This window comes from Echiichthys vipera (assembly GCF_963691815.1).
Source record: "Echiichthys vipera genome assembly, chromosome: 5".
Lineage (NCBI taxonomy): Eukaryota > Metazoa > Chordata > Actinopteri > Perciformes > Trachinidae > Echiichthys > Echiichthys vipera.
This window is the reverse complement of record NC_139830.1, coordinates 14,879,605-14,906,604: the sequence shown is the minus strand read 5'-3', so window position 1 is coordinate 14,906,604 and position 27,000 is coordinate 14,879,605. Positions and strand designations below refer to the sequence as shown.

The 27,000-nt window shown below is 40.1% G+C and overlaps 1 protein-coding gene across 1 annotated transcript; it reads right to left on the bottom strand.

The window, feature by feature from the left end:
• Positions 1-681: 681 nt before the first annotated feature.
• Positions 682-26,729, bottom strand: vps53 (VPS53 subunit of GARP complex). The gene is made up of 22 exons (XM_083913660.1): positions 26,617-26,729; positions 26,234-26,314; positions 24,652-24,701; positions 24,494-24,560; positions 18,967-19,053; positions 18,400-18,515; positions 17,756-17,875; positions 15,218-15,296; positions 14,956-15,099; positions 14,714-14,856; positions 13,674-13,815; positions 12,724-12,822; positions 11,942-12,036; positions 10,536-10,778; positions 8,608-8,755; positions 8,111-8,193; positions 7,918-7,996; positions 7,466-7,614; positions 7,295-7,364; positions 6,938-7,075; positions 2,604-2,708; positions 682-1,995 (listed from the first exon to the last, which is right to left on the bottom strand). Exons 1-22 carry the CDS (start codon positions 26,701-26,703, stop codon positions 1,828-1,830), a joined length of 2,493 nt encoding a protein of 830 aa, XP_083769786.1. The 5' UTR covers positions 26,704-26,729; the 3' UTR covers positions 682-1,827.
• Between the last annotated feature and the right edge of the window lie 271 nt (positions 26,730-27,000).

Here is a 27,000-nt window from a genome sequence, read left to right as displayed (position 1 = left end):
CCAGAGACGGAGTTGGTCATGGGAACTTTTCCAGCCCCTCAATGAAAATGGGATCCTGGTGAAATCAGGTTGATATTTGTCCTGGTATTGTTTAGAGCAGGGCTCTTCAACGTTGTTTTAGGCCAAAAACCCCTTAGCTGAAAGAGAGACGAAGCAGGGATCCCTACTGAAAATATTGCATTAAATTGAATTGAATATTAATTTGCAGCTAGGGTGGTATAAAGCCTATATTCTTGTATGGTGCATACAACACTGAGATACATGTTAAACATACATGTGGAAGGCACATTGAATCCTTCAGCTCAGTTGTATTTGTACATGGCTACCTTAGTGGCTATCCTATAAGCCAGTAAGCCACCATCAAGGTTGTGAACATTTATATATTATTTCACAAATGTATCTTTGCTAATAAAACGCTGCATTCATGTTGAGATTTTCAGGAAAAACAAAACATTGGAAAAATGAACAAACAATTTGGCGGACCCCCTGCAGTAACTCTGAGGATCCCGTGTGTACCGGACCCTCGGTTGAAGATCTCTGGTTTATGTTAATGATAATATTGTGCAAACTGAGGCTTTATACAAGGGGAAATTGTAGCAATTCATGTTTTAATAGTGTTCAACAATGGCTTGTGTAGCACACAATTCAGATGACACAAACAGGCACCCTTTTTTAACTGAAGGCAGGAATGTGTTCACAAATGCAGTTACACTTACTTAATTTACTTAAACTGGGAAGCACTGCCATCAAAATCAGTGATCGGGTGTTCTAAAACCAATTTTCTTTTTCTTCCAGAGAATGTGATTTACTGTATTTGACATCACTCAGGATATGTGAGGGAGCAGCTTCAAAGAGCAAAGTATCGAGACAAACCCATTATGTTGTCTCAGTGCAATTTGCTCTATGAGTACAAAGGGATGGATACATTAAAACAAAATCCAATTGTCATGTCAATGCAAAGGAGATGATTAACTTATCAAAGAACATTTTGGACTGTCAAACAACACTGACCACACACACATACAGTACGTGTACTGAATGTACCCATACATTGTAGCCCCCTAAATTAGAAGTCTTCAGCAAGCTGGTTTTAGTTTTCAAGTCAACTTAGAGGAGTTTTACATGCCAAGACAAAGCCGGCCCCATGTCTTACTGAAATGCAGGAAATCTAAAGAGTTTATTTGTCCCACACCTGGCGGACTCTAGACCCAGAGTCAGTTATTCATTTTTAAGCCACCGTTTACACAAACAATCCCGACACCTTTGACGCAGGTCCACTTTAAGGGACGGCAGAGATACACACAAATTTCAACCCGGTATCTTCCATTTAAAATTAAAAAAGTTGAGTTAAATCACGGCTATTGTTGAAATACATGAGGTTTCAGAAAACTTGAACTTTGATTAAGATCAGGCTGCCTGAGATCATTATGGATTAGACATGTTCCAGAGAGGCAGCCAGAGGCTCTCTGAACAGGATTTAGTCAACAGAACAACAATTGTTTTTTTTCAGAGTGAATATTCTGTGCAATAATGTACTGATGTTACAAAGCTCAGTCACTAGTTTCATGAAAAGGAAGGTGGGAAATTACAGAAGGAAAGGACATGTAACAACAGCAAGCATCATTTGAGGAAGTTTCTTCAGAATCCAGCGTCATCTTGGGTTTATATCACTGTCTGTAAGAATATTTTCAACTTTTTGCTCTTTCTCCACAACAACTGAATGGAGCATAATGAAGTCTTTGAGATGGATTACTGCAAGAGACGTGACGACTATCCCAGCCAGTAGCCTTTTTTTTCATTTTCAAGATGCGATTTCAGTGTGTCTGTTCACAGTCTCTTCTTGATGAGTTTCTCTAGTTTGCGGATGCGGGAGGACTCCTGCTCAGGGGTGGGTGCGCTGAAGAGAGAGGAGCCGCCGTCGGCCCCAGAGGGTGGAGTGGGTAGCCTCTGCCTGAAGAGCTCCAGCATGCTGCTCTGTTCGCTGCGCTTCAGACCCTTCACAAACGTTAACACACAGGTACACACAAACACAGGGGATTAAGTAATCAAAAAAAGTTCTTAAATGCAAAACAATAGGAATATGCAAAACTAGGAGTGTTAAACCAATAGTCTGACATTTTGGTAAATATTTGTATATTTGCTTGTTTGCGCAGATGAGAAGATACAATCTACCAGTCTCAAACCTGTGTGTCCAGGTGGAAGCTGGAGCCAGCAACTGGTTAGCTTAGTGTAGCATAAAGACTGGAAGCAGAGGGAAATCGCTAGCCTGGCTCTGTCCAGAGGGGACAAAATCCCACTATAAGCACATCTAAAGCTCACCAAATTAACATGTTGTATCTTCTTGTTTAATCCGGACAAAAAACAAAGTGAAAAATAGTCAGAATTTATTATTTTTGACAAAACCAGGCTGGCTGTTTCCCCGCCGATAAGCCAAGTAAAAACTAACTTTAAGTTAACTTAGGTCCAGCTCCATATCCAAGGTACCGATAGAAGGGTGGTTTGGATCTTCTCGTCTAACTCTTAACAAGGAAGCAAATAACTATACTTCCCAAAATGTCAAACTGTTCCTTTAAATTACTGGTATACTAAAAAAAACAACTGACCTTCATGTCTAGAATCTTCTGGAAGGTCTCAGGATTTCCATCAGCCAGAAGCTTGATATAGTTGTCAACAAACACCACTGGTGGTTCATGCGGGGCCATCACCACCTGCGGACAAGTAGAGTTTAATGTTGGTTTCACCCCCTCCCCTCCTTTCCTGTGAACCATCATGGGACGACCCAAGAGATCCTTAAATGATCCCACATGGGGCAGCTATGGCCCAAATGAGGGAAAGGGAGGGGGGTACAACTGACAAAAACCAAGTAGTTCTAGCAGCAAACAAAGTCGAGATTATGGTTCTATTTTTAAGAGCCCACTCCTCACTCTTTTTTCCTTTTTACACGCAAATTACTCCATGCATCAGTGGGGAAGAATTGGTTTCACCGGTAATTATTTTGGGGGTATAATGAGTCTGGGCAAAAATCAGCATTAGTCAAGAGCAGACAGAAAATGTTTAATGGGGCACATGTCGTTCTGAATTGGATTCTATTGGTGTTTTTTTTTTTTGTTCCAACAATAGAGACAGGAAAACGTGGATCGGGTAGCATTTCTTGCAGCCGCTACAAAGCAGGCAGACCAACACATGGCTGACAGACCCCCACCTCCCATCTCATGCATACTCACGCACTCAGGGACCATCTCACAAAATGTTTCTCTTTTCCTTCACTTCCCAAAAAAAAAAAACCTCTACTCCTTTTACTCTAGGTAAAATACATAAGAAGCTGAGCTGCTCAGGGAGACAATTTTGGAAACAAAAGGAGGAGAGAAAGAAAGGAAGGGAAGAGCGGGCATGAAAGGCTCAGGATCGTGTGGAATTCGTTGCTTTCTTACTAGCCCTGCTGACTGAGTGATTTACTTAGCAACTGGTCTGGAGCCAGGCCAAGGGAAAGGCCTGTAGGGACCTTGTAAAAAAGAGAAAGAAAGGGAGAGAGGGCGAGAGGGAGTTTAAGAATGAAAATGGCATAAAAAGGGAGAGCGAGAGCAACACAGTGGAGGGGCTGGCATTCAGGCTGTACAAGGATGGGAAGCAGGGGAGGGGGCTTTTAAATACTCCGCAGAAGAGGAATAGAGAACTTCAGAGGTGGGAGAGAGAGCGTGAGCTATGATGGGTTGGGCTGGAAGAGCGTGGAAAACAGCCACGTCTCACAGGCATCATACTGGCCAGGAGAGGCCGTCTCAGACAGACAGAAAGAAGCTAATGTACTTTGAACATTACTGAGCACTGGCTCACAAAATAGATAACCCAAATATATTTGTCTATTACATTTAAAAAAGATACTTTGACAACTACATAAAGATTGTGGAGGTGTAAACTTAAATAAATAAATAAATACAGCACTCTTCTGTTAACCAAAGCGCACATCAATATTGTATCAGTTTAAAGCTGCACTAACCAATATTCTTATATTGACAATGGAGCAAATTACCATGCAATAATGTTTAAGGGTCGGTAGTAATAATGAACACAACAAGAATTATCAGTTCCCCTCAGCTTTACGGACCGTTTTAGCATCTTTAAGCTTATTGTTTTGGTTTTAGGACACAGGACAATTTAAGACAATTATTTTGGCCTACTGCACCGCTGTCTTCCACAGTAAGCAGCTGTTTTTTAGCAAAAAGGTTCAGATAAACCCCTTTACGCTACCTGCCCAGCACCAAACAGCAGAGACAAAGTTAGCAGCTAGCTGGTGAACATTGCATAATTTCGGCAGATAAAGAGCCAAATATTTCACTCAGAAGCAGACACCACTAACTCCAAATAAATTATAAGTCATTTAAGTATGCGTGAGCTAGTTTGCCAACACATTTTATAAGGGAGATAATATGTCAATGACGCGTTTAAAGCTGTTTCACTGCTTCCAAGTGGCCAAAAAAACAAACAACATAGTTACTTTACATCTATTGGGAACATCAACAGGATAGTTTTGATGAGTGTAAGATTATCAAATCTACTCTAGTGTGTAAAATGCGCAGCTGCATACACGGCAAACAAACAATTCAACACCAAACACACCTCATTGTCACTGAAGGACAGACAGCCAATAGAGAAAAACAGGACCTGCTCAAATATCAGATACTTCTGAGAACAGATGACTTTTTAGGACTACATGTGTAAAAACAAAAGCTTTTCTCACACTCCAGTTTACCCATCTGGACTATCTTTACAAGTTCTCCAGGGTATGAATCAAAATTTGCAAAAAACAATTCAAAGAATGCATGCTCTCGATTATTTGAATTGTACAGGGAATCCTGCAGTGAGCTTTTGAAAACCTGAAGTGCTTTTTCGAACTGTTCAAATGAACTGCGGTGTCTTGGTGGGGATGAGTCAGGTTTAATTTCAAGTCACAGCATCACAGAGTGTAATTTAAAACTATTGTTGAGGCTAGACAGAGGAATTCTTGTATTGACCCTCTTTTGATGGGTTTGTCTATCAGAGGGTTCAGTCTCAGCCCAAGGTGGAAGCAATTAACTGTGAGGAACCTTGATGTTGCACAAAGTTGATGTCTTAAAAGCTGGCCATATGGGCTTCCTCCCTCCAAGGTTAAAATACAATATATGTATGGCTCTTTCATTTTTTTTTGTGTACAGGGATATAACCCAGAGACAAAACGCAATGCTTGATTCTATCTTATTTATTAGGACTGTATCATTTGTCTAGCATTCAAATTATCACAAAGAATCTTCTTCTACAGGATGTTTGCTCATGGTTTCTCCCTTGATATTTCTTATATCAGATTTCTAGCCTCCGCAAAGATTGTTTTGTCGTCTGCTGTCACAGTAATCGATGTGAATAACTCAGAGGCCGTCATGTAGAGTCAGCTAGGTCTGTGAGAGTTCTTCAGAAGCCATATACTGTATATCACGTTCCAGCTGAAGGGGCCCGCTGGCAGTCGGATTCAGAAAAAGCGTACGGTTAATGCTGATGTGAATGCATTCTATAATTCTATAATGTGAAAACCTCTTTAATGTGTGGCAGATGATGGGAAATTCATGTATATACATTCAGGGCATTTTTTTCCCCCAGGGAACAAAGATGAGTCTTAAACAGGCCATATGGAACAGTGTGCATCCCAGTATAAAACAGCAGGTCACACTCACTGCTACAAACATTAAGACACTTCAACCACAACAAGTTCAGGAAGGAAAGAAGGCCTCTCTGGAGTCCAAGGGAAATCAAGCGACAGACGTGTACTCTGTGTGCATTTTTGTACACTCCAGAGACAGTTAATTAGGGTGTGGTTAATCTACAGCAGCCACATTCCAGTGTCCTCTAAGGTCTCATAAGGTAATTCTAAGGCAAGGCCAAGTGGCAGAATCCTGTGTTTGCTCTCCTCACTTAAAAAAACATCAAATGTTCAGTACAATATACAGCATGTTTTGGTGAGTAGACGCATAGTTGCATATGTCTACTCATTTACTTGAGTACACACCTTTCCACTGGCTCGAGGTCAACCACATACTGCGTTAAAAAATGTTTGTATGTTACTTGTGTTGGCTCATCTCTCACTCATTATACCTGCAGTGCATGAGTTCCTTTCCCATTTCCCTCCCGACCTCATGTGAGGTGGGTTATTTTATGGAAACATGCTCGTGAAGTGCTATTGTAAGTGGGGCTAAAGACACAATTAAAGGGTTATTCTTCCCAAAATAAACCCTAAGTAGCTAATCTGCGTGACTGAAAACAAAACACTTTAATACTGTGTCCAACCACTTTGCTGCTTTTTTACGATGGAACCTCAATCAGTGGAAAAAGCAGTTAGCTGAAGGTTGTGTCTGACTGTTTTTGGTCAAGCGTTAAGCATCAACACCAAAGCTCATGTTTGACTGGATACGTCAGAGTTTTTAACATTAAATCTGTACAACCGCAAACGAGAGATAACGAAAACTCAATCAGACCGCAGTCACACAAAAGGGTCTATTTAAAGCTCCAAGCCTTTAAAAGGTCAGAAAGTGAAGCTTTGGTTGTAAAAGTGGCCAGCACAAACTTTGCCACCCAAGTAAAATGTCATTAAATCTGAAGTGTTCGATAAAGATCAAGTGGCTCTGAAAATGTGTTTGAGTTGAACTATTTTGTATTTAGAAAAGAACTCAGGCTCTCATTCAAATCTGTCAGTTAAAGATACGAGTTCATTCTGCGTTTACACGTGAAAGGTAAACTGTTTAACTTAATCTCTACTGGCCTTAAGAGTAAGGTTGAGTGTTTTTTTCCAACATTCATTTAAGGAAGGTTCTGGCCTTGCACCTGAAAGCTGCACAGTACCACGTTCAAATAGAGCTGCTGCATTGGAATTTAGTTTGCAATACATAAGCCCCCCCCCCCCCCCCCCCCTCATCACCTTAAGAATCATCTCTGCACGGGTCATGCCTTTCACCACTATCTTGGTGTAGCTGGCAGGTGCCTTGCGTAGCACCTGGGAGCCTATGGAGGGCAGATCCAGCAAGACTGTCTTCAAGGAGTGAGTGTCAAGGAGGAGCTGGTGGATGCACAAGACAGAAACTCAAGAATATAAGACCAGTTTTTCAAAGTTTTTCATGATTAAACATATACAAAAGTGCACATGAGGAATGTAAAGCATGAATATTATGAGCTAAAAATCATGTAATAGCGCACATATGTATACAGTTTAAAATGTGCTTAAATGACGATGACTTATAATGCAGCTTTAAAATGGATTAGCATAAATAAAACTTACTTGTTCAGCTCCCACCATGCTGATCGGCTTACATCTGAACAGGTGGTTGATAAATTTGGGAATGAAAGAACTAAGAAAAGGAAAAAGTGACAAATTTATCAATACTGGAAAACTTTAATTATGGCTTATGGACAGAATAATGACGTGCAGACGAATGTGTGTATATTATACTTTGTGAACTTGATGCAGAATTGTGTGAAGTATTTGCGCGTGGATGCCAGGTTGTCTCTGATAATCGGCACATTTTGCTTTATGTGCATGATGATTGACGTCACATAAGGACTCTGGTCACCCACATGCTCCACGCTCTGCCACGGCATCTGAGAGAGAGAGAGAGGGTTTTAATATTGTTTATCGTCAGGATTATGTGGAAAAATTGAATGCATTACACATTAAAGGGAAGACACATTTTTTATATGGAAATGTTCAAGTTTGAGAATGATGATGGTGCATTGGTGCAAAGAGACATTCACAAAATTGCAATAAACTTGTTATGGAATCTTCTTTCATCATCTTTTAAGGGCAAAAATATGAAAATGTTGATTTTTTTTTTAATGCATGGCAATGTATTGGATTCAAATGTCTTATATACTATATGAGCTGAATGTGTGCGTGTGTCCAACCTTGCTCATAGCAGTGAGAGCGGGGTCACATGCAGCATCAAGGTCTTGAACGAGTAGCTGGATACTGTTTGAGATCACACTGAGAAAAACATGAAATTAAATTATTGACACCATGACAACATGTTCTTCACATAAAATAAGTTACTTTTCTTTTAAATAAGAAAAATGTTGGTGATCTGCAGTTGTCACTTACGTGCTAAAGGTATCCATTTCCCCAGTCAAATTAATTCTCTCCACTAGGAGTTTATCCACCTTTTCCTTTAGTTTCTCTTCCAACTGCAACAACACAACACACAGATGTAATCACACAAAAGCTGCATTACTTTCAAATGTGTGTTGGTCTATTTTTTAAAAGGGGATTTACTTAAAGAAAACTGAAAAAAGTGGTCAGAGATTGCTTCCACGCGTCTCTCACCCCAATATGTGAACAATGTGGATCTATGTGTAATGTAAAAATACTAAACAAAAACAGCACGGCGAAATCAGGATGTATTGTAATTATAATTGCCACAGTAAGTTCCTTAAAACACTGATGAAACACAAGTCAAACATTTTGTAAGTACTACATGACAGCAATCTCTTGTGTTCCCTAGCATTTACTGTCAGTGTGGTTCAACATAAGGCATGAATTCATAGATACTTCAGGTCTGTGCATTTATATGTCTGTGTGCTAAATTTGTGTGTGCGTGCCTGTTGTGTGGTAGCCAGGCAGTATTCTGCAGTGCTAAGGATGCTACAGATGAGGCAAAGCTCGTCCATGGTGAACTTTGCAGCTTCTGAACCTTCTTTCTCCTTCAGCAAACTGCTGATGGTAAGACCCCCGCTGTTACTGCTGGATCTGGACAGAGAGATAAATGTAACATAAGAGAACAGCAGTAAAACAGAGAGACAGAGAAAGAGAAAGAGGGGTTAAAATAAAGGACAAAGAATTCAAGGTAATACAGTGTGATTAATTGAAATACAAGTGATCATTATGTGGGTGTAGTATTCCTTTAAACATTTGTGGATACATCACCTTGTTTACAGTTGCATCATAGATTTAATTAAAGAGTGAATTAGAGAGATCGAGGGTTGAGACAGACCCCAAGATGCTGTGTATTTTTTGTAGTTTTGTAGTTTTTTTGCTACTGAGCTTTAAGAAAACCTCTTTGTGGTGACACAGGTGAAGAACTAGTAACTGAGACAACAGGCATTAACTACAAGCAGACACAAGTGTTGGGACGCTGAGCCAATGGGGCTTCGACAGCAACCCAGTCATTAATAAACGTCATAACAGAGACGTGGGTAAAACCACAACATAGTTCAAGCTCCTTGAGAGGGCCCCTTTCCAGACCTCGCAAAACCAATTCACAGCACACCACATTGGAAGACTGTGTCTGCATGTGTCTGTAAGCGTATGAGCTTACAAAGTACTTTGAATGCATCTTGGTATCCTGTTTGTATACGGCTCAGAATATGGTATACATTAGTCAGCGAGCACAAGTGTGTAATTAACATGCATTCATATCTGAGACAGAGACAGAGTAGGCCTGTGTGTGTGTGTGTGTGTGTGTGTGTGTGTGTGTGTGTGTGTGTGTGTACACCACAGCCAGTGATGAGTTCTAATGTGGCCAATGGGCCAGAGATGTTTTTGCTGGTAGCATATTAGACTTTACCACAACATAACCAACTCCAGATCCCTCATAGAATGCCATCCCAATCCATCAACACACAGCGAGGACTGAACACATTAAGTTTCAAACTAAACTCTTGAACGGCTCCATCTCCATAATAAAAGAACGGACAAATATGGGGGTGACATGCTTGTTGATGGAAAATGAATCCCAAATAAATCTGTTTGTTACTGCCCAGAAAATTGAATGATTGTCATGGATGGAAATGGTTAAAATACAAGTGAGTGTTTTTGTCAGCAGGACGGTGTATGTGGGATTGACTCTAAATAAACTACAGTGCCTGTGCTTGTAATAAAAGGAACATGTCACCCAGTGAAACGTTGTGTTTTTAATAGATTTTGGAAGCACCGGAGGTCTATGGAGCAGTGGAATACACAGACAGTACTTGTTAGTACTATCAGTGGTGGATTTGGCCTTTTCATGGTAATTGTTGAAAATAAAAAAAATCTAAATATTGCCATTTATACTTAAATATTAATATGAGATGACAATGTATTTTGAGTGTTCCCTGTTCAACTCAGTCAGGCAGTCCTTCCGCTGCAATGTACAGCTTGACTCGCCACAGCTTAACTCACTCTTCTTTGATTTTCCATCGACAAAAGTTGTGGATAGTACCTGGTACTTTTTTTTTGGTGGTACCACCTCCAAGCGATTTGAGCTGATACTAGAAGGTGGAGTTAAAACAATGCAGACCTGATTGGTCAGAGAGAATCATCTGTAGTTTAGATGGAACATCCTACACAAACCCACGATACTTAAATAGCCAAACTTCCTTCAATAGCGACCACAATTCTTTTTATTCACTTGACCCAGATTTTTAAAAATGGTTTGAAGTTTACTCACAGAAAACCACAGGTACCACAGACTTTAACTTCCTCCATTTGAGAAAGGACCATTCTAAAATATCCCCCTTTTTTTAAATGACCAAACATGAAATAGTCTTACTTAGGCAGGTTGCCAGAGAGGATCTTCCAAGCGTACTCTCTCAGGAATTTCTGGAAGATGGTTGTGAGGGCTATCATTGGTTCTCCGGTGCTCAGTTGGGAGCACTGCACCATGCACTTCTTGTAATAGACGAAGAGGTCAGCACAGCTGGGCAGCACTGCTCCGCCCTCCTCCGTTCCCGCCTTGGGTGGGCCTTGTGCTCGGAAGTCGGCCACAAACCGGTCAATCAGTTCGCCCAGGTTCCTCCGCGAAAACACACACACACACACACACACACACACACACACACACACACACACACACACACACACACACACACACACACACACACACACACACACACACACACACACACACACACACACACACACACACACACACACACACACACACACACACACACACACACACACACACACACACACACACACACACACACACACACACACACACACACAGTTGGATTAGGGGCACATGAAAGCAATTAGACGATTCAAATAAAAACATTTAAAACATGCGATTAGTTTCAAAACCCAAGAAATAAATAAAAGGATAGAAGAACAGGCAGAGACAGAGAGCCACATGGATAAATAAGAGAAAACATTCCAAACATAACAAAATCCTCAGTACTACAGTCAACAGGTCCAGTCAGTTGGTGTGGCCCAATCCTACTGAATCTTGGAACTACAGCCAAGGACAAAACAAGCAGGCCACTGTTCTCTGCTATGTCCCACTGGGGACAGGCTGATCTGTTGCCTGTTTAGGGCCTTTGGATTGAACTGAAATGAGGTTGTAGCAGCAGAATAGGTCAATCCTGCTCCCTTGGACAGACAAACAGCATTTAACGGTCCACAGAGCCAAAAGCCAGGGGCTGAATGCAAGCACAGCAGTCCCAGAACTGCGTTCAGTTTCAGGAGCGATCACCATGACTGGGGGAGGGGACTGATGGAGGAGAAGTGAAGGATGGTGGTAGAAGAAAAAGGAACGTGAGGCAGGAAAAAAACAAGAGACTGAGATGAAGAAAAGAGGAATGAAACAAAAATTACACGACAAGAAAGAGGGGTACCGAAAAAGGAAAAAAAAATATAAAGAGGTGGGAATGAAAAAAGGCAGATCTGCTGTGGCAGCACTTATTTAACCTCCCTCTCTCTTTCTCCCAGCGTCTGTGGTCGTGTAGCTAATGGGAAACATTGCTGCCACAGTGGAGACAGGCTTGTACAGGAACAAGAGATGGAAAGACAGAAGAGGCAGTGAAGTAGAATGGGAGGTGGGGGATCTGATTGATGAGTGGGTAGTGGAAAAAAGATGCATGTGAGCCAGCTTTAAACACAACCTGCTCTTGATACTGGGTCTGTGTACCACGACCCAATTTAGCCTATCTGCTTATATGAGTGTGTGTTGCTCACTTGTCTTGGGATTCTATGTAGACGTATAGATGAGGCTCAAAGCACTTGGAGACAATGCCATGGAAAGGGTTGTCCGGCGCTTTTGGCTTCCTGGGCTAAAAGGATGGAGGAAAAATGAGGAATCAGTGAAATAACATGGTTTTAGTTGTAGCTCCTCTGAGAACCAATCACATAGTTTATTTTTTGCATCCAGCTCAGCAAGCATAGGTCAATGTCAAAACACTGAACACAGTTTTCAAAGACAAGGTGGTGTAACATGTTAGAAACTGAAGCAATCTATTTCCTATGCATAAAATACACTCACTACCACTTTAATAGCTTTGCCTAACTATAACTGAGGCTGTTCAATACACCAGTCCTGCAATAAATCTTACTTTCACTAAGGTTACGATGGTGTTTTTTGTTGAAACTGTATTTCAAAAGGTGTGTATTTAACTTTATGATCTTTTTTGGAGGCTTGTTGTTCTGTTGAATTGTGTTGTGTCATACTGAGAAGTATTTCTTCATTGTAGGGCTATTGTACAACCCTGTTTCTAAAAAAAAGTTGTGACACTGTAAAATGTAAACAGAAAACAGAGCATGATGATTTGCAAGACATTGAAACCTCATTTGATTGAAAGTAGCACAAAGACACATATTTAATGTTGAAACTGAGAAACTGGTTTGGTTTTTCTCATTGGTTTTTGAAAATTAAATAAATTAAATATATTCTGTCTAAAAAAACTCTTGACTCCCTTTAATTTGCAGAACAGGTCAAATGGGTTCACTCCAGGTCATCTCACCTTAGCCAGATCCTCGTCCTTATCTGTGCCAACGTCCTCACCTGCCTCATCCTCCAGGAAGGGGTTAGTGGAGTCGAGAGGGCTCTCTGGCTTCTTCTGCTTTAAAAGCACAGATACAACTTTAGCATTTTTGTACTGCTCAATTATTAGAGCAATAGAAAACTGCCACAGAGGTATTCCAATGCGAACCATACTCTTGACAGAACAGTTTTTTTGTAATTATTAAAACATCTTTTAAATACAAGTTTCACCACTTTCTTCCATGTTTATGTAAACCCTTTCATTGGAGACTGTGGCTTTTGAAACTGCAACTCTAATTATAAAATTCCACCGAACCAAATCCCTGATTGAATTACAGAATCCAACAGGCCTGGGTGTAAACTGAACTGAAGACAAAAAAGGGCTTCTGACTAACCTAAATATTATCAGTTCTGAACACATTGTGTCCCTCGAAATAATAATCATAATCCGTCCATTCTCTGTGTATCGCTTCCAACTTCACACGCTAACATGACCTGGATTAGAAAGTACTTCAGGGCTGTGACACAGAGAGTTTTCGTGGTGCGAATATAGAACATGACAAACTATAAATCAGCACTTTCAAGTGTGATTATGGTACAAAACAACAGCCAGCAACATCAAAGACATATTTTTGCCTTAATTGGGGACAGTCTATAGTCTGTCATTTTACCAAAACAATACAAAAAGTATTTCTGCAAGTGATCCATATGGTCCCATTGGAGAATAGTGTATATACACATTGAAGATGTTACACAAACTTGAAAAATGCTGTGATTGGACACATTTTCACAATGCATGAAAGATGTTAGTGAAGGACAGGAATGCAATTACAATCTCTGATCTAATTGAAGCTTAAACATTTTGAAGCAGCTGGAGTTGATAAGTCAAAAGAACTGTATGTATTGTTTGTCTGTGTGTGCTTTTCTCACTCCAGGTGTGTCAGTCAAGGTGCATCCTGTGAAGCGTTTGGCCAGAAGACCCTCGAAGTTTGTGGTCCTCTGAATAGCAAACAGAAGCAGCTTCACCTCAATCTCCTTAGCCCGTGTTCGCATCACTTTGGCTAGCTCCACCCTTACAAACACACATGAAAAAAAATGGACATAGCGTCAGTTTGAGTACATTACATCTAATTTCTGTGATTAAATCCCGCAAAACATTTCCAGTGATCCTTTTTAGTACATAGTTGTTGAATATGTCCATTTAGCAAGTCTGGTTAGGGTATTTCTAACAACAGTACTGTGATTTTTGCCGGAGTTTTTTTTATTTATTGTCATCTTCAGCCCGGAGTGACACACACACTGTGCCCACTCTTTATCCCCTCATCTAGTTGAGGGGAAAAAAACTGAGAGGTCTGGACACCAGGTCACTGCTCATGTAGGCCACCTACGTCAACTGCACTGAAAGCCAAATCACAGACTCAAGTCAAGCACGCCACACCAGTGTGGTTCACTTCATAATGGAGAAAAGTCCCACAACCCATTTATCAATTTCTGCCTTTTTAATTTAATTACATTTAATCTACTTTCTTCTTTCTTTTCTTTTCTTCTCTATTCTTGGGGACAAAGACATAAATAAAAAATGCACTAAAAAGGCTAAAGCCACAAACCATAAAATTCATTCATTTGCGATGCTTGTTCCTTGATGGGTTTTTATACTTTATGTTGTGGTCCATTATAGCAGGAATCATAATCACGATTATTTTGGTCAATATTGAGATCACGATTATTTAACACAATTACTCTTTGAACTGAAAAACAAATAAAAAAATGTAAAAAGAAAAATCTCCCTAAATAAATATATATATATACATATATATTTCAATATACATTTCAATAAATAATGCGGAACAACAATCGTTGATGATCGTTGACCTTGATTATCTTGTTTTCTTAATTGTTTATAGCCAAAATCGTAATTGAAAATAAAGATGTGATTAATCCCCCAGCCCTATGTCGTAGTCTGCGTTTACCTGGTGATGTGGCAGAACTCCACAGCAATACGCTCTGTCATGGACCACTCCTCAGGAAACATGCGTCCATACTTCTCCTCATAGTCCACCAACTGTCGTTTGATCCAGGCATAGCGGCGATCAATCTTGTCTAGCCATGCAACCTGAGCAACAGGGTATGATACGTTTTTATTAATGTCTAAATACCACATTATTTCAATTACGATGATCATGTAAATTATGGAATTCAAATTCTTACTGACATCTTGGTTTTCCTGGAATAAAACCAGGTACTCGGAGAGGTGCTGCCTGATGAACTTTTTGATGATCTCCTGCTTGATGCGTGGATCCAACACATTGGCCACCAGACAGGCATCTCTCAGCACGTTACTGGGACCACCTGTTCTCTGGATGGATGGATGGACAAGAGCATTGTCTAAATAGAGATAAATGGAACTAATCTCTCTAGAAAAAAATAAAAATTGAACAAATCTGAAAATCCAGATTTCCATACAACATATTTACCTTGGAGCCTTGTGAGGGGAAGGATTCTTCAAAATCTGCCAGGATCTGAGTCCCCAACTCACTCTGTGCTGCCTTGACCCTAGAAAAGACAAAAAAAAATGGAATGATGGCAATTTCATGTGGAAGCCTCCAATATAAATATAACCGACCTTCGCCTATTTATGGCTTGAATATATTTGGCTTTCTAACATTTTATGGCTAACAGATATGAAAGGATACCTAGTTGCAAAGAAAGACACAAATCTAAAGATGAATGATGTTTCTGAAGTGTCACAGCAGCCATTATAATATCACTAGTGTAAAATATTTTGAAAACTCCAGAAAAGGTCGAGAAACACTTATATAATGATGTTTACTCAGACAATCTGAGTCTGTCCAGTCCTCTGAGAGTCTGTGTTCGCCTGAAGGCATCCAGGCCGGGTTAACCAAGGACAGCACTCAAAGCCATGACAATCGTCCAGAATAAACAGGGGAGGGTGCAGAGTATCACAGATGGATGGCAACTAAATTGGCAGCCTTCAGTTCAAGCACTTGCTTTCGGCTAAATATCCAACTATCCACCTCTGTCTAGTGAGCAACTGAGTATGAGACTCTAACCACACACACATCTCTACAGCTCCTATTTCAGCGGTGTCTCACACTCTGGTAAGCTGATATCACAGACACCAAGCTGTCAGCAGCAGGTTTGACTGTGTTGGTGGCTGCATTTTGTCTAATCATGCACGTGTACACACATAGTACAATAGTGTGTCACGGCCAAGCATTTTGTCTCCCTGTCGGCTGCACTGTGACAGTGATAAAAGCGTTAAGCGATGACAAAAAAAAAGTCTTGTTTGATCCAGTTTGAAAGGTGACAGCTGCACCGGCTCCATTTAGTCTTGGTTCAAAGCACCGTCAGGGCAGAAGGCCAATTTCTTTTACTAAATTAAAAAAAGTTAAGGCATGAATAGAGGAATGTCAGATGGAGTCTCGAATATGCATTTAGCCTGTAACCCTGTAGAATTTTCACATTTGTTTAAAACTGTGCTTTCTGCAATTTACTACTAAAATGTGCACTTAGATATATATTTCAGAGTAATAAAATAATTGGCTTTAATACTTTTGTTTCAATCAGATTCATTTCATGTTCTTCCAGTCATGCTATCGCATATATATTAATTTATACAATCATTTAATACGTGTTCCTGTTGGGTTTTTATATATTTTTAAAATTTAATTTCATAATTGATAGAAATATTTGATCTCCTTCTACCTCAATTTTGTTTTGTTTTCTAAGAGATTGTTTACATCTTACCGATTTAAAAGTTTTGTTTCGATTTAATTCAGAATTCAATAGAAATGTGTAGTATTTTACTGCCCTGCGATTATCAACTATACAACAATGGCCTGATTGTGTAAAGGAAACAATGACAAATGAAAATTTAAGCTGCATTTCCCCCCTTTGCAGTAAGAACTCCCCATCTGATCTCTCATCCTGCCTCTGCACCCATGGCTGCCTACGTTTCTCCTCTGTTATAAGTAGTATTTTTGATGTCTTCCAATGTTTGTCACACAGAGGTCTATCTAATACTTACTTTTTATATACTTTCTATTAACTGTTTGTGTCCAGCTGTCTGCCTTGTCTTCATATCTCCCCCTTCCCTGTGTCTCTCCTATCATCTGTTTCTCCAGTAGAGTCACTTCTTCCACGCAGCTGTTATTTGGTATGAACACGGTCTGCCACACCTCAGTCAAAACAGAACAGAGGGTCATCCTTTTTTTTTTTTCTTTTTGGGGCTCAGCACTATTTCAAACTTTAACATCGACTTGGCCAATGTGTCCCAAATTGATTCTAATGTTCTCGGAAAATAAAAGTAAAAATGGAAATTTAATGAGTCAGGGCTGTGGGAAAGAACAGAATAACAATGCACTCTGTGTGTGCTGTGTGTTCAAACTAAATACCGCATCCATTAATTGGCATGACTTTCTCAAGTTTCTCAACAATTATTAAAATTTACACTGTTAGATTTAAAGATATAGCGTTGCAATCATGAACAGTGAAAACACATACATGGGACACAAACAAACCCTTCATGAAATATGGCCCTAATCTCTCACAATGGAAGAAATTCTGGCATACTAGGACCCTATTCAGCGTTTCCTTCCTGTGTATGGTTGTGCGTCTATGTGTGTGAATATGTACATAAACAGGATGTAATACGCAAAATACCTCCAGACAAATACTGTAACCACTTTTCAACAGATAATCTGACAAGCTGTGGAACACTTCAGCAGAGATCAGACGCCGAACTGGCTACTGGAAATGAGTGAGTTTGAACAAGGCACTAAACCCCTCAGTCATTTAGAGTTGCTGCAAGCAGCTGATAGACTCAGAAAGTGTACTTTGGGAAATTATGTAAAGAAATAACCTTATGGTACATCACCGTCGAGTGTGTGTGTGTGTGTGTGTGTGTGTGTGTGTGTGTGTGTGTGTGTGTGTGTGTGTGTGTGTGTGTGTGTGTGTGTGTGTGTGTGTGTGTAAGTGTGCATATTAATTACCTCTCAGAAAGCTGTCTGATCTGGGGTATGCCCATGTACTTGTGGAAATGTTCAAGGACATTGACCACTCCCTGCAGCAGGTTGGCCACCTCACCATACTGCCTCTTTCTGGTCATGGCTCTGGAACACAACACAAATGTGAATTATTGCTATTATCATATAAAGAAAATATCTATATTTATAATATCTATGCCACAATTATCAAGTGGTTATGCAACGCATCTCTGTAAATATATCGTTGGAGCATCAATCAATTTCAAAAGTGTAAATTCATTCTTAACATGCCAGGTGAGAAGACCAGCCATTTTTCCTTAAAAACAGAAAACAGAATACAGAAAGATTTGGATACTAGAGATTGAAATGATTAAGCCCCTTGTGAGGCCAGGCAGTATGTTGTTATTTCAACCCATCTTAAAAAGAGGGAAAGTTACTTCCTGTTTTCCTCAGTATACATTAGCAGCTTTAACCCCAAGGATTTTTTGATTTTGTCAGCATTACAGAAAACAAATTGTACTGCAATAAAACTTCTATAAAGCTTGATACAACACCTGCTTCGTTCTGGCAGCAACTAGTCCTCCATCCTAAAGTTAAAACTGCATATCGTAACTACAGAGCCTCTAACCAATAAATGTCATTGTACCCACTCTAAAGAGTCAACACCCCCTGCCAACATATGCAGGTGGTTGAGGGTGGTGATGGATGTAGTTAAGTGGCGCTTGGCATGGTCCAACTGCTTTATGTCCCTCGTAATCTCCTTGACCTGTGCAGAAACATGAACGGGTCAAACAGGTTAGTCATATAACAATGAAGAAAGGAGAAAGTAAAAGTACAGAGATGGAAAAGGAAGAAGCAAGAAAAACAAATGCAAGTGGTTTACTAGATGGGGCGACAGAACAAGGAGAAATAGAGCAAGATGAATGGCACACCCACTGGTTTGAGAAATCATTTCTCCTACATGCATCCATACACCCCCCCCCCCCCCCCACACAAACACACACGGAAAGTGCATTACCATAACTCTCCCTACTGTCCTCGACTGTAACAGAAGGATGTATCTCTCCTGTGATATGCTACAATAAGCCACTTTTGTATGTATGTGTGTGTGTGTGTGTGTGTGTGTGTGTGTGTGTGTGTGTGTGTGTGTGTGTGTGTGTGTGTGTGTGTGTGTGTGTGGTGTGTGTGTGTGTCTGTGTCTGTGTGTGTGTACATACCATTTGTTCAGACTTCTCTGCCTTGTCCTTGATGTCTTTGATTTTGCCAAAGAGCTGCTGGATGGCAATCTGGGCCTCCTCCAAAGCCTGCTCAAAACAAAGAGAGCAATTTGAAACATACAGAGAAGACACATTTTCAACTGCTGTGTAAAAATAAGTTGTCTGAACGGGCTTGAAATATTGGGACCGAGCAATTCTACCGCCAAAGCCCAGCTGAGCTCAGCCTATCAGTAATCGTGTCAAAAAAAACACATGATGCAGAAACAGCAGGAGGTAGTGGAGAAACAAATGGAAAACCTAACTTCTCACTCAGTTTATTCTCCCATGCTGAGTACAACTGAGTGGATAGAGTACTCTACCTGTTGGCTGGTGAGTCAAAAGAGAAATGGCCAGTCAAACAGTACAGAAACGAGAAGATTAATAAAAAAGTATTCTGTTAGTGTTTGGTGCTTCCACATGAGATGCAATACAGGTGTGTCTTTAAACTCACAAATTCTCCTTAATTCTTCTTAAATTCTCTTAGTTGGTTAATGAACAGTACAAAGGTCAACAGACTGTAATGTACAACTTAAAAATGCACATCAAACTGCTTCAGGGTGTCTGCTGGAAATATAAAAAAGGAATCGAAAGAGTTGGTCTAGATTTTCTTTCCACTGCAATTTCATCGGCAGATGAAAAAAAAATCCCTTATTTCTTATTCTGCTTTTAATCAAGATGTATTACCCCATTTACCTTGCACAATGCTGTAATGCCTTTTTTGTTCAGAGTGAAAGAAGAGAATGGCACTGAAGGCTTTTGTTAACTGAAAAGATGTTGTCTCTCGCCTGAGCGCGCCTGCCCTTTCTCAATCAGTTTCCAATGACAGCTTCTCAGATGGATCTGTGTAACAAGCAATCTGACGAGTCAGGCTATTATCCCGTTATCATACAATATCAACTTCTCTTCAAATTTCCTTAGAAAAAATATTATGTACAACAATACTTTGTTGTGAGAAACAGGAGCGGTGTGTGGAATAACTGTGTCAGTTGTCATGTGTCCCTCTGGATCAAATTTACAGGGATATTTTCGTATCCGCTTACCACTGGCTTGGTCCATGTGAAAATCAAATGTCCTGTCCAGTTCTGGAATACAGACTAAATGGTCATCTAATTGGTGAGCTATCTAGATATCTTACATTGACGGGTCTTAGTTTGACACAAGTCATAAGGCTAATCTCTGCAAAAAGACTGTTACTATAAAGGCTAAAGAAATTATTAGCAGTTTTAACAGCCTACAAAGCCAGACTGGATTAGAGAACATTAGACACTTATAACTGTAAGATAGTTAACGTGCTATTCTGATATTTACCCATCATCTGACATAGCAGCTGTTCTTTGATGGTCCTAACCAGAGATTGTGCTCCGACATTTGATGCCAAGGTAATTGGCCGATGCTGTGGCACAACTTTGACTCTCTCTCTCTCTCACACACACACACAAGGAATGCTAACAGCCGGCACCAGCTGTGCATGGAATTTACCACTTTTACAAGCACCTCTAAGAAACAGCGAGAACACACACACACACACACACACACACACACACACACACACACACACACACACACACACACACACACACACACACACACACACACACACACACACACACACACACACACACACACACACACACACACACACACACACACACACACACACACACACACACACACACACACACACACACACACACACACACACACACACACACACTAAAGAGTAGCATTTGGTGACAGTGTCATGGAGAAGCAGTCAACGTGAAGACAACACCATTCAACTAGGTCATAAAATCACAACAAAACCATTGACATTTAATCCTTCCTAAATATCCTTAAACTAAGCTAAAACTTCGTCTTAAGACAGACTGCCATGGAGAATAGACAAAGAGGAAGTACTCTATAATGAGGATGAGCAAAAGGCGACTCTAGCTTTTGCATGCATCATCCTCTCTTTTTATGCTTCAACCACCATTTGGTCGTTGGGTGATCAGTTACATGAATTGGAATAGTGCAGGCAGGTTATGTGGTTACTCTTTGATCTGAGAACGAGGAGGAAGGGAGTGCCACTGAATCTGTAAAGAGCTTCCCTGGAGGAGTTCTTGAGCAAACAAACTGCAAGAAGAAGAGGCCAGAACCTCCAAGGCTGAAATTGTCGCTCATGCAGACTCAGCTGAGTCAATCTGGCTCGCTTCCTAGCGCTCATTTCCTGTATTTAGCCCTGAGGAAAGCAGAGAGAGACCACTGCCCAGCAGGCGCCTCCATGCCCGAGATATTATCTGCTCTAGCACAAACATGCGCATGCACACCAGTGTATCCTTACATGCAATAAGCAGCACAGGTTCCAAGGAACACTTAGGCGTCATTATGGAGTAGGGCCCAACCAATATGGGATTTTTGAGGCCGATACTAATTTTCGAGGGATGAAATTCACAAATTTCTGATATGGTGTCAGTATATTGAGCTGGAATTAAAATAGAAATTTTCTATGTGGATTTTGCACCAATATGACTGAACAATTCACAAAATTAAAGAATATTTAACATTATTATATATAAAAGGTATGGTACATGATAACTGTTTTATTTAAAAGTCTACAAATAATATCGGCCAACCAGTATTTATCAGTGTGGCTCTATTATGGAGTTTAAAAAAGAGCTTGAACAGGCTTAGGATGCACTTAATTCCTCCCTCTGACAGACATCAGTGTAGCTTTCTAAAGATTATTAAATGGCACTTCTGAGTTTAGGGCCAAATACAATAAATCTGATCAACCAAACAGAGGTATTTTAACTGTTGGATCATTGACGGAGCACAACGCTTCATGTAAACATTTTTAGAGACAGTTCAGAGAGATGAGTATTTCACTAAAAACAGAAAAGAAGAGCTCTTGAAGTGCTTTGTATAGAATTACTCCTATTAAAACAGTTGTTTTGTCAACGCTAAGCTTGACACTAAATAACATCCAAAGCACCACTTTCTAATGCATTCTGTTATAAATATTGTTACTATGCTTCTCCTGATTTTTCCATAAAGCAATACAAAATGTTGGCACAGTTGGTGTTTGCAGATAATGTTATAGTCTGACTTATTATCTGTACTGAAAAAGTCTCTTAACCTAAATGAGGCACAGACTGAACTAGGAGACAGAAGGAAGAAAGTGACACTTTAGAGCATATAAGACAGAGTTCTGAGAAGATGAAAGCATGGAAGCTAAACAAACTGTGAACTTTCCTGAGTTAATATTAAATATTTACATTATACTGTTTCTAAAGGAAGACCACCCTACACTGTCTTTTCTAAAGCAGTCATCTCTATTACAGAGTGGACATATTGTTTCAAGAGTACACACACACACACACACACACACACACACACACACACACACACACACACACACACACACACACACACACACACACACACACACACACACACACACACACACACACACACACACACACACACACACACACACACACACACACACACACACACACACACACACACACACACACACACACACACACACACACACACACACACACACACACACACACACACACACACACACAGAATGAAAAATGTAAATGCCAGGTTGCCAACGACACAAGCAGTAAGTACAACCTTACTATTTGTGTGTGTGTGTGCGTGTGTGCGTGTGTGTGTGTGTGTGTGTGTGTGTGTGTGTGTGTGTGTGTGTGTGTGTGTGTGTGTGTGTGTGTGTGTGTGTGTGTGTGTGTGTGTGTGTGTGTGTGTGTGTGTGTGTGTGTGTGTGTGTCTGTGCAGACAGATACCAGACAGATATTTTGCGTGAAGTTGTGTACATTTGCAAACACAACGGGGTCTGGAGATTCCACAAAATCTTCCCTTACATTCAGCACTTTGGGAAATAGCATTGATAATATTTAGACCACATGGAATGATGCAGGTTAAAGGGATTAGTTTGGATTGTCCAGAAATGAGCAGCATATGAACACTGCCATGCTTTCTGGTTAACGACAGAGTTATAATTGAGACTGTCTCACTGCCACTGGACAGCATGTTTTAGGGTCAATCATAGTCACCATTTTGGCTTGGCGGGCCATGTGTCTATGCATCTATCTTAATGTGATGCAATAGACATGGCAGTGTATTTTTTTTTTTTTTTTTTTTAAGTAACGGTTTTTCGTTGCCAAGAAATTCAGCCATCGACCATCTAAATAACTCTATTCTCCATTAGCCACCAGGGTCTGACCACTAAGAAAATCACATTTCCTCAGTCCTGCTGCATGTAACTGACTCCCTACAGGAAACTTTCCTTCCTTCATGAATGTTATGTTACCATCTTGGGTTTCAATCTGAGGATTGCATTTAGAGTTCAGTCAACAGCAGAAATAACTAAACTGCTGATCTTGTTGGTTTTATTTTATATTTCTGTCTTTATGGTTCAATCGCCATCTTGAAATGTACACCTCTCCATCTTTCCGTCTGCGAAAAGAACTTTCCCTCTGGAAATGTTGGAATGGCACTGTGGGGTTGGAAAAACAAACTAAAATTATTGTGTGTGACTATATAATGTTATTGGTCTGGAGGGGATTTAGAGCGTTTCCGCTACCAAACGGTAGCTAACTAGGAAAGACAGGGCCACCAGGCCAGACACCCTGACGACAGCACACACCTAATTATGTCAACTGGTCAGAACATGCATGGCTCACCCATCAGGTGTCACGTTCCCTATAAGCCACAACTCCTTGACAGAGCGAGAACCTGGATCAAATCAGCAGGGGCTGTTCTTTTCCGTCATGCTACCACAAGAAAAGGCAAAGACTCAAAAGCCTGGGTTTAAAAGAAATCTAAGTATTTACATACGGGAATCTATTTCCCAGACTTGTTTTCCGTAAAGAGGGGCAGTTGGAGCAGTGGGAATGGTTCTGAGTCATCTTGTCCTTTTCCATGGAAGCAATATGGAGAGAGGAAAGAACAGGCGAGCTGGAGGAACATGCTTTTCTGTGTTGGGAGCAACCAGTGGCACTAGTCTAACTTCAGGAGAGGATGTCGTTTCTGTAACCAGTGTAGCTAGCCAATCTGTCTCTGAAGATGCCATCCGCTCTCCTCCTAGCCAAATATTCTGCCAGCTGCAGAGAGTGAGGAGGAGGAGCCAGCCGGCTTAAGTCAATTAAGCATTCCTATTAGCATTGTGAATGCAAACACAAAAAGTGTTGAAGTAATTATCTTAATAGCTAGCGTTATGCAATTCTTGGGGGAGGAGTTCCTCTCAGGTCCCCAGAGCATTTTTTTCCGAAAACACTTACAATACAATTCCAGCATTTCTTTAAATCTTCATTCGGACATCTGATGAAAAATATAACTAAGATCAATGAAATGTAATTTTCTACTAGCCAAATTGCCTTAAAGAGGATCAAATTCATTGCAGAAAAACAACTTTGAAGTTGGTCAACTTAATCAAAACACAGCAGTATGTCCCTATATGACCTGCAGCTCAACTCACCTGTCTGCCATCCTGGCCAACATTGGTCTGGCCCCTCACCACTGTCCTGATGTTGTCATCCAGGCGCCTTTTGGCACAAAATAGCACTTAATCAGATTGAGGGTAAAATGCAAACAAAAACAAGAAATGTGTTATGAAGTTACTGACATAGAACTCACCGGATCTTCAGACGAATCTTGTTTACTACATCATCAATATTAGCTAAAGACTGGGGGGAAAACCAAAGACAGGAAATCAAGAAAATGTGAAGCAACCGTACATACAGAGGAGACTGGATAGATTACCCAATCACATACAAGCACTATTTTCTATCAGTAATGCACTTCAATATATCATTATGGTACCTTATCCTGCTGTTCAATGTGTTACACCTCTGTACAGAAATACATACTTTGTAGCATGTGATGCATTTGTCGTTAAACAAGCTGATTACTTTGCTTCAAATGATTAAAAAAAAACCTCACCTGTTGAATTATTACACACAAAACACTATTGGGTGAAAATGCATGCACAGTACTACAAGTCATTCAACACATATGAGCACAAACTAGAGGGAAACAGCGACCCCTCATGGAGATATAGCATGGATATGGATTAAGTATACTGTATCTTTCAATGCATACAGTTGTAAGGGAAGTACGCACATACGTGTACATGTGCAAAAAAGCATACTGTCTGTTTTTTCTGTTCAGCTGTTTTTGTTCTGAATCCGTTTATCCATGTATATGTTTGTTACATTAATATCCCCTTGCTAATAATTGTACTGCTCTTGTTGCACAGATAAATATATACAAATCATTTGGCCTAATCTATGTGTACTGTATGTACATTACTGAAAGGTTTGGAACCACCCACTGTTGTAACAATTCCTCCCAAAATACCCTTCAATTTTGAATTTGTTGTCCAGTCCAGAATATCTGAAAATGAGAAATTACTGTGATTTGTCAGTCAATACTTTATTCAGCTGTTATTTAATGATCCAATTAGAGCAACTTTCTATTTTAATCTTGAGTGGTTAAGAAAAGCTTTGCTAAAGCAACACATATGTTGATTCCAGCTTGTTATAGGCATCATTGTGCACTTGACACTGAACATGAACCTGATCCTATTTGAATCTGCACATATTTTACTTTACTATAGCAGTTTTATTGTATGCTACTTCTTCTCCCTTACATTTATTTGGTAAATGTAGTTACTAGTTACTTTACAGATTCAGATTATTAATACAAAACATGATCAGCAAATTAAATAACATTTTTTTATAGATTAAGATACACAGCAGTATATAAAGTAAATACAATTAGCCCCACGTTGATCAGCTGGACATTAAAGTGATATTACAATAATATATCAATAGTTATCGTCTAATAATATAAAATTGACTTTTTGTACTTTAAAAAGTACTTTAAGTTACATTTTGATGCATGACTTTTACTTGTTACAGAGTGTGGTATTATTACTTTTACTCAAGTAAAAGCTCTGAGTACTTCTTCCACGACTAGCTAATGTTACCATACAATATAAGTTACACCTTTAGCTTTCCTACAGTGACACGTCTGTTGTGTTTTTAAAATGTTGTGAGAAAATACTATAACTTTTATGTAAGCCAAAAATTATTCTCAACTAAACACAGATTGTCACTCTGTCAATCCACTTGTGTCATATAGTCTATAGCTATAGACTGACCCACACGGATATTAGTGTGTCAGTGTGACTGCAGTCTTTGTCACTTCACTGTACCTGCTCGGTGGGGAACAGTGTGTTGATGTACTCCACAGCATTAAAGTCTGCTCTGTCCAGTGGGTCTTGGCTGGGGAAAACCTTGTACACAAAACACAAACGACGTTCAGTCAGAAAGTCAGTTTTTGATGGTGTATCGGACTTCAACATGCAAACTGATGCCTTTCGACTTTATTCGACGGTTTCCTGATATGACGTTAACCCCAATATATTGACAACGTTTTCTGGAAGCTAAACACTACTAATATAGTGGGGGAGACACTGTTGTGTAGCTAGCGGTCGTATTACGACAGTCCCACATCCAGTTAGCCTGCTAACAGCTGGTTTGTTACCAATAGCAACAACAAGAAGAAGGCGCACACATAACGAGGTGAAACGGCTACCTGTTCAATGGCGAGCTGCACCTCTGGGGTTAGATGCAAAATAGCCTCTAAATCCTCAGCAAATTCAAATTCTTCATCCTCCATCATTGTCAAAACAAAACCTCTCCGGCATATACCACTTCCTGGTGAGGAGGCTTCTGGGATACCCGATGAGGTTGGAGAAACGGTGCATTCAGGGTTGTCGTAAATCACAACTATGACTTGAGCGATAGATTATTATTGCCCACATACGTCTCTCGAGACATCCTTTTTCCTTATCCCTTTCCTGCCTGACAATGGGTGCAAATTTAATTTGTAGTGAGATCCTCTTCCCTCTTGAATCATCCATTAAAATGGTAAATACGATGAATAGTCATGGGTTTATATATAGGCCTATGATATGAT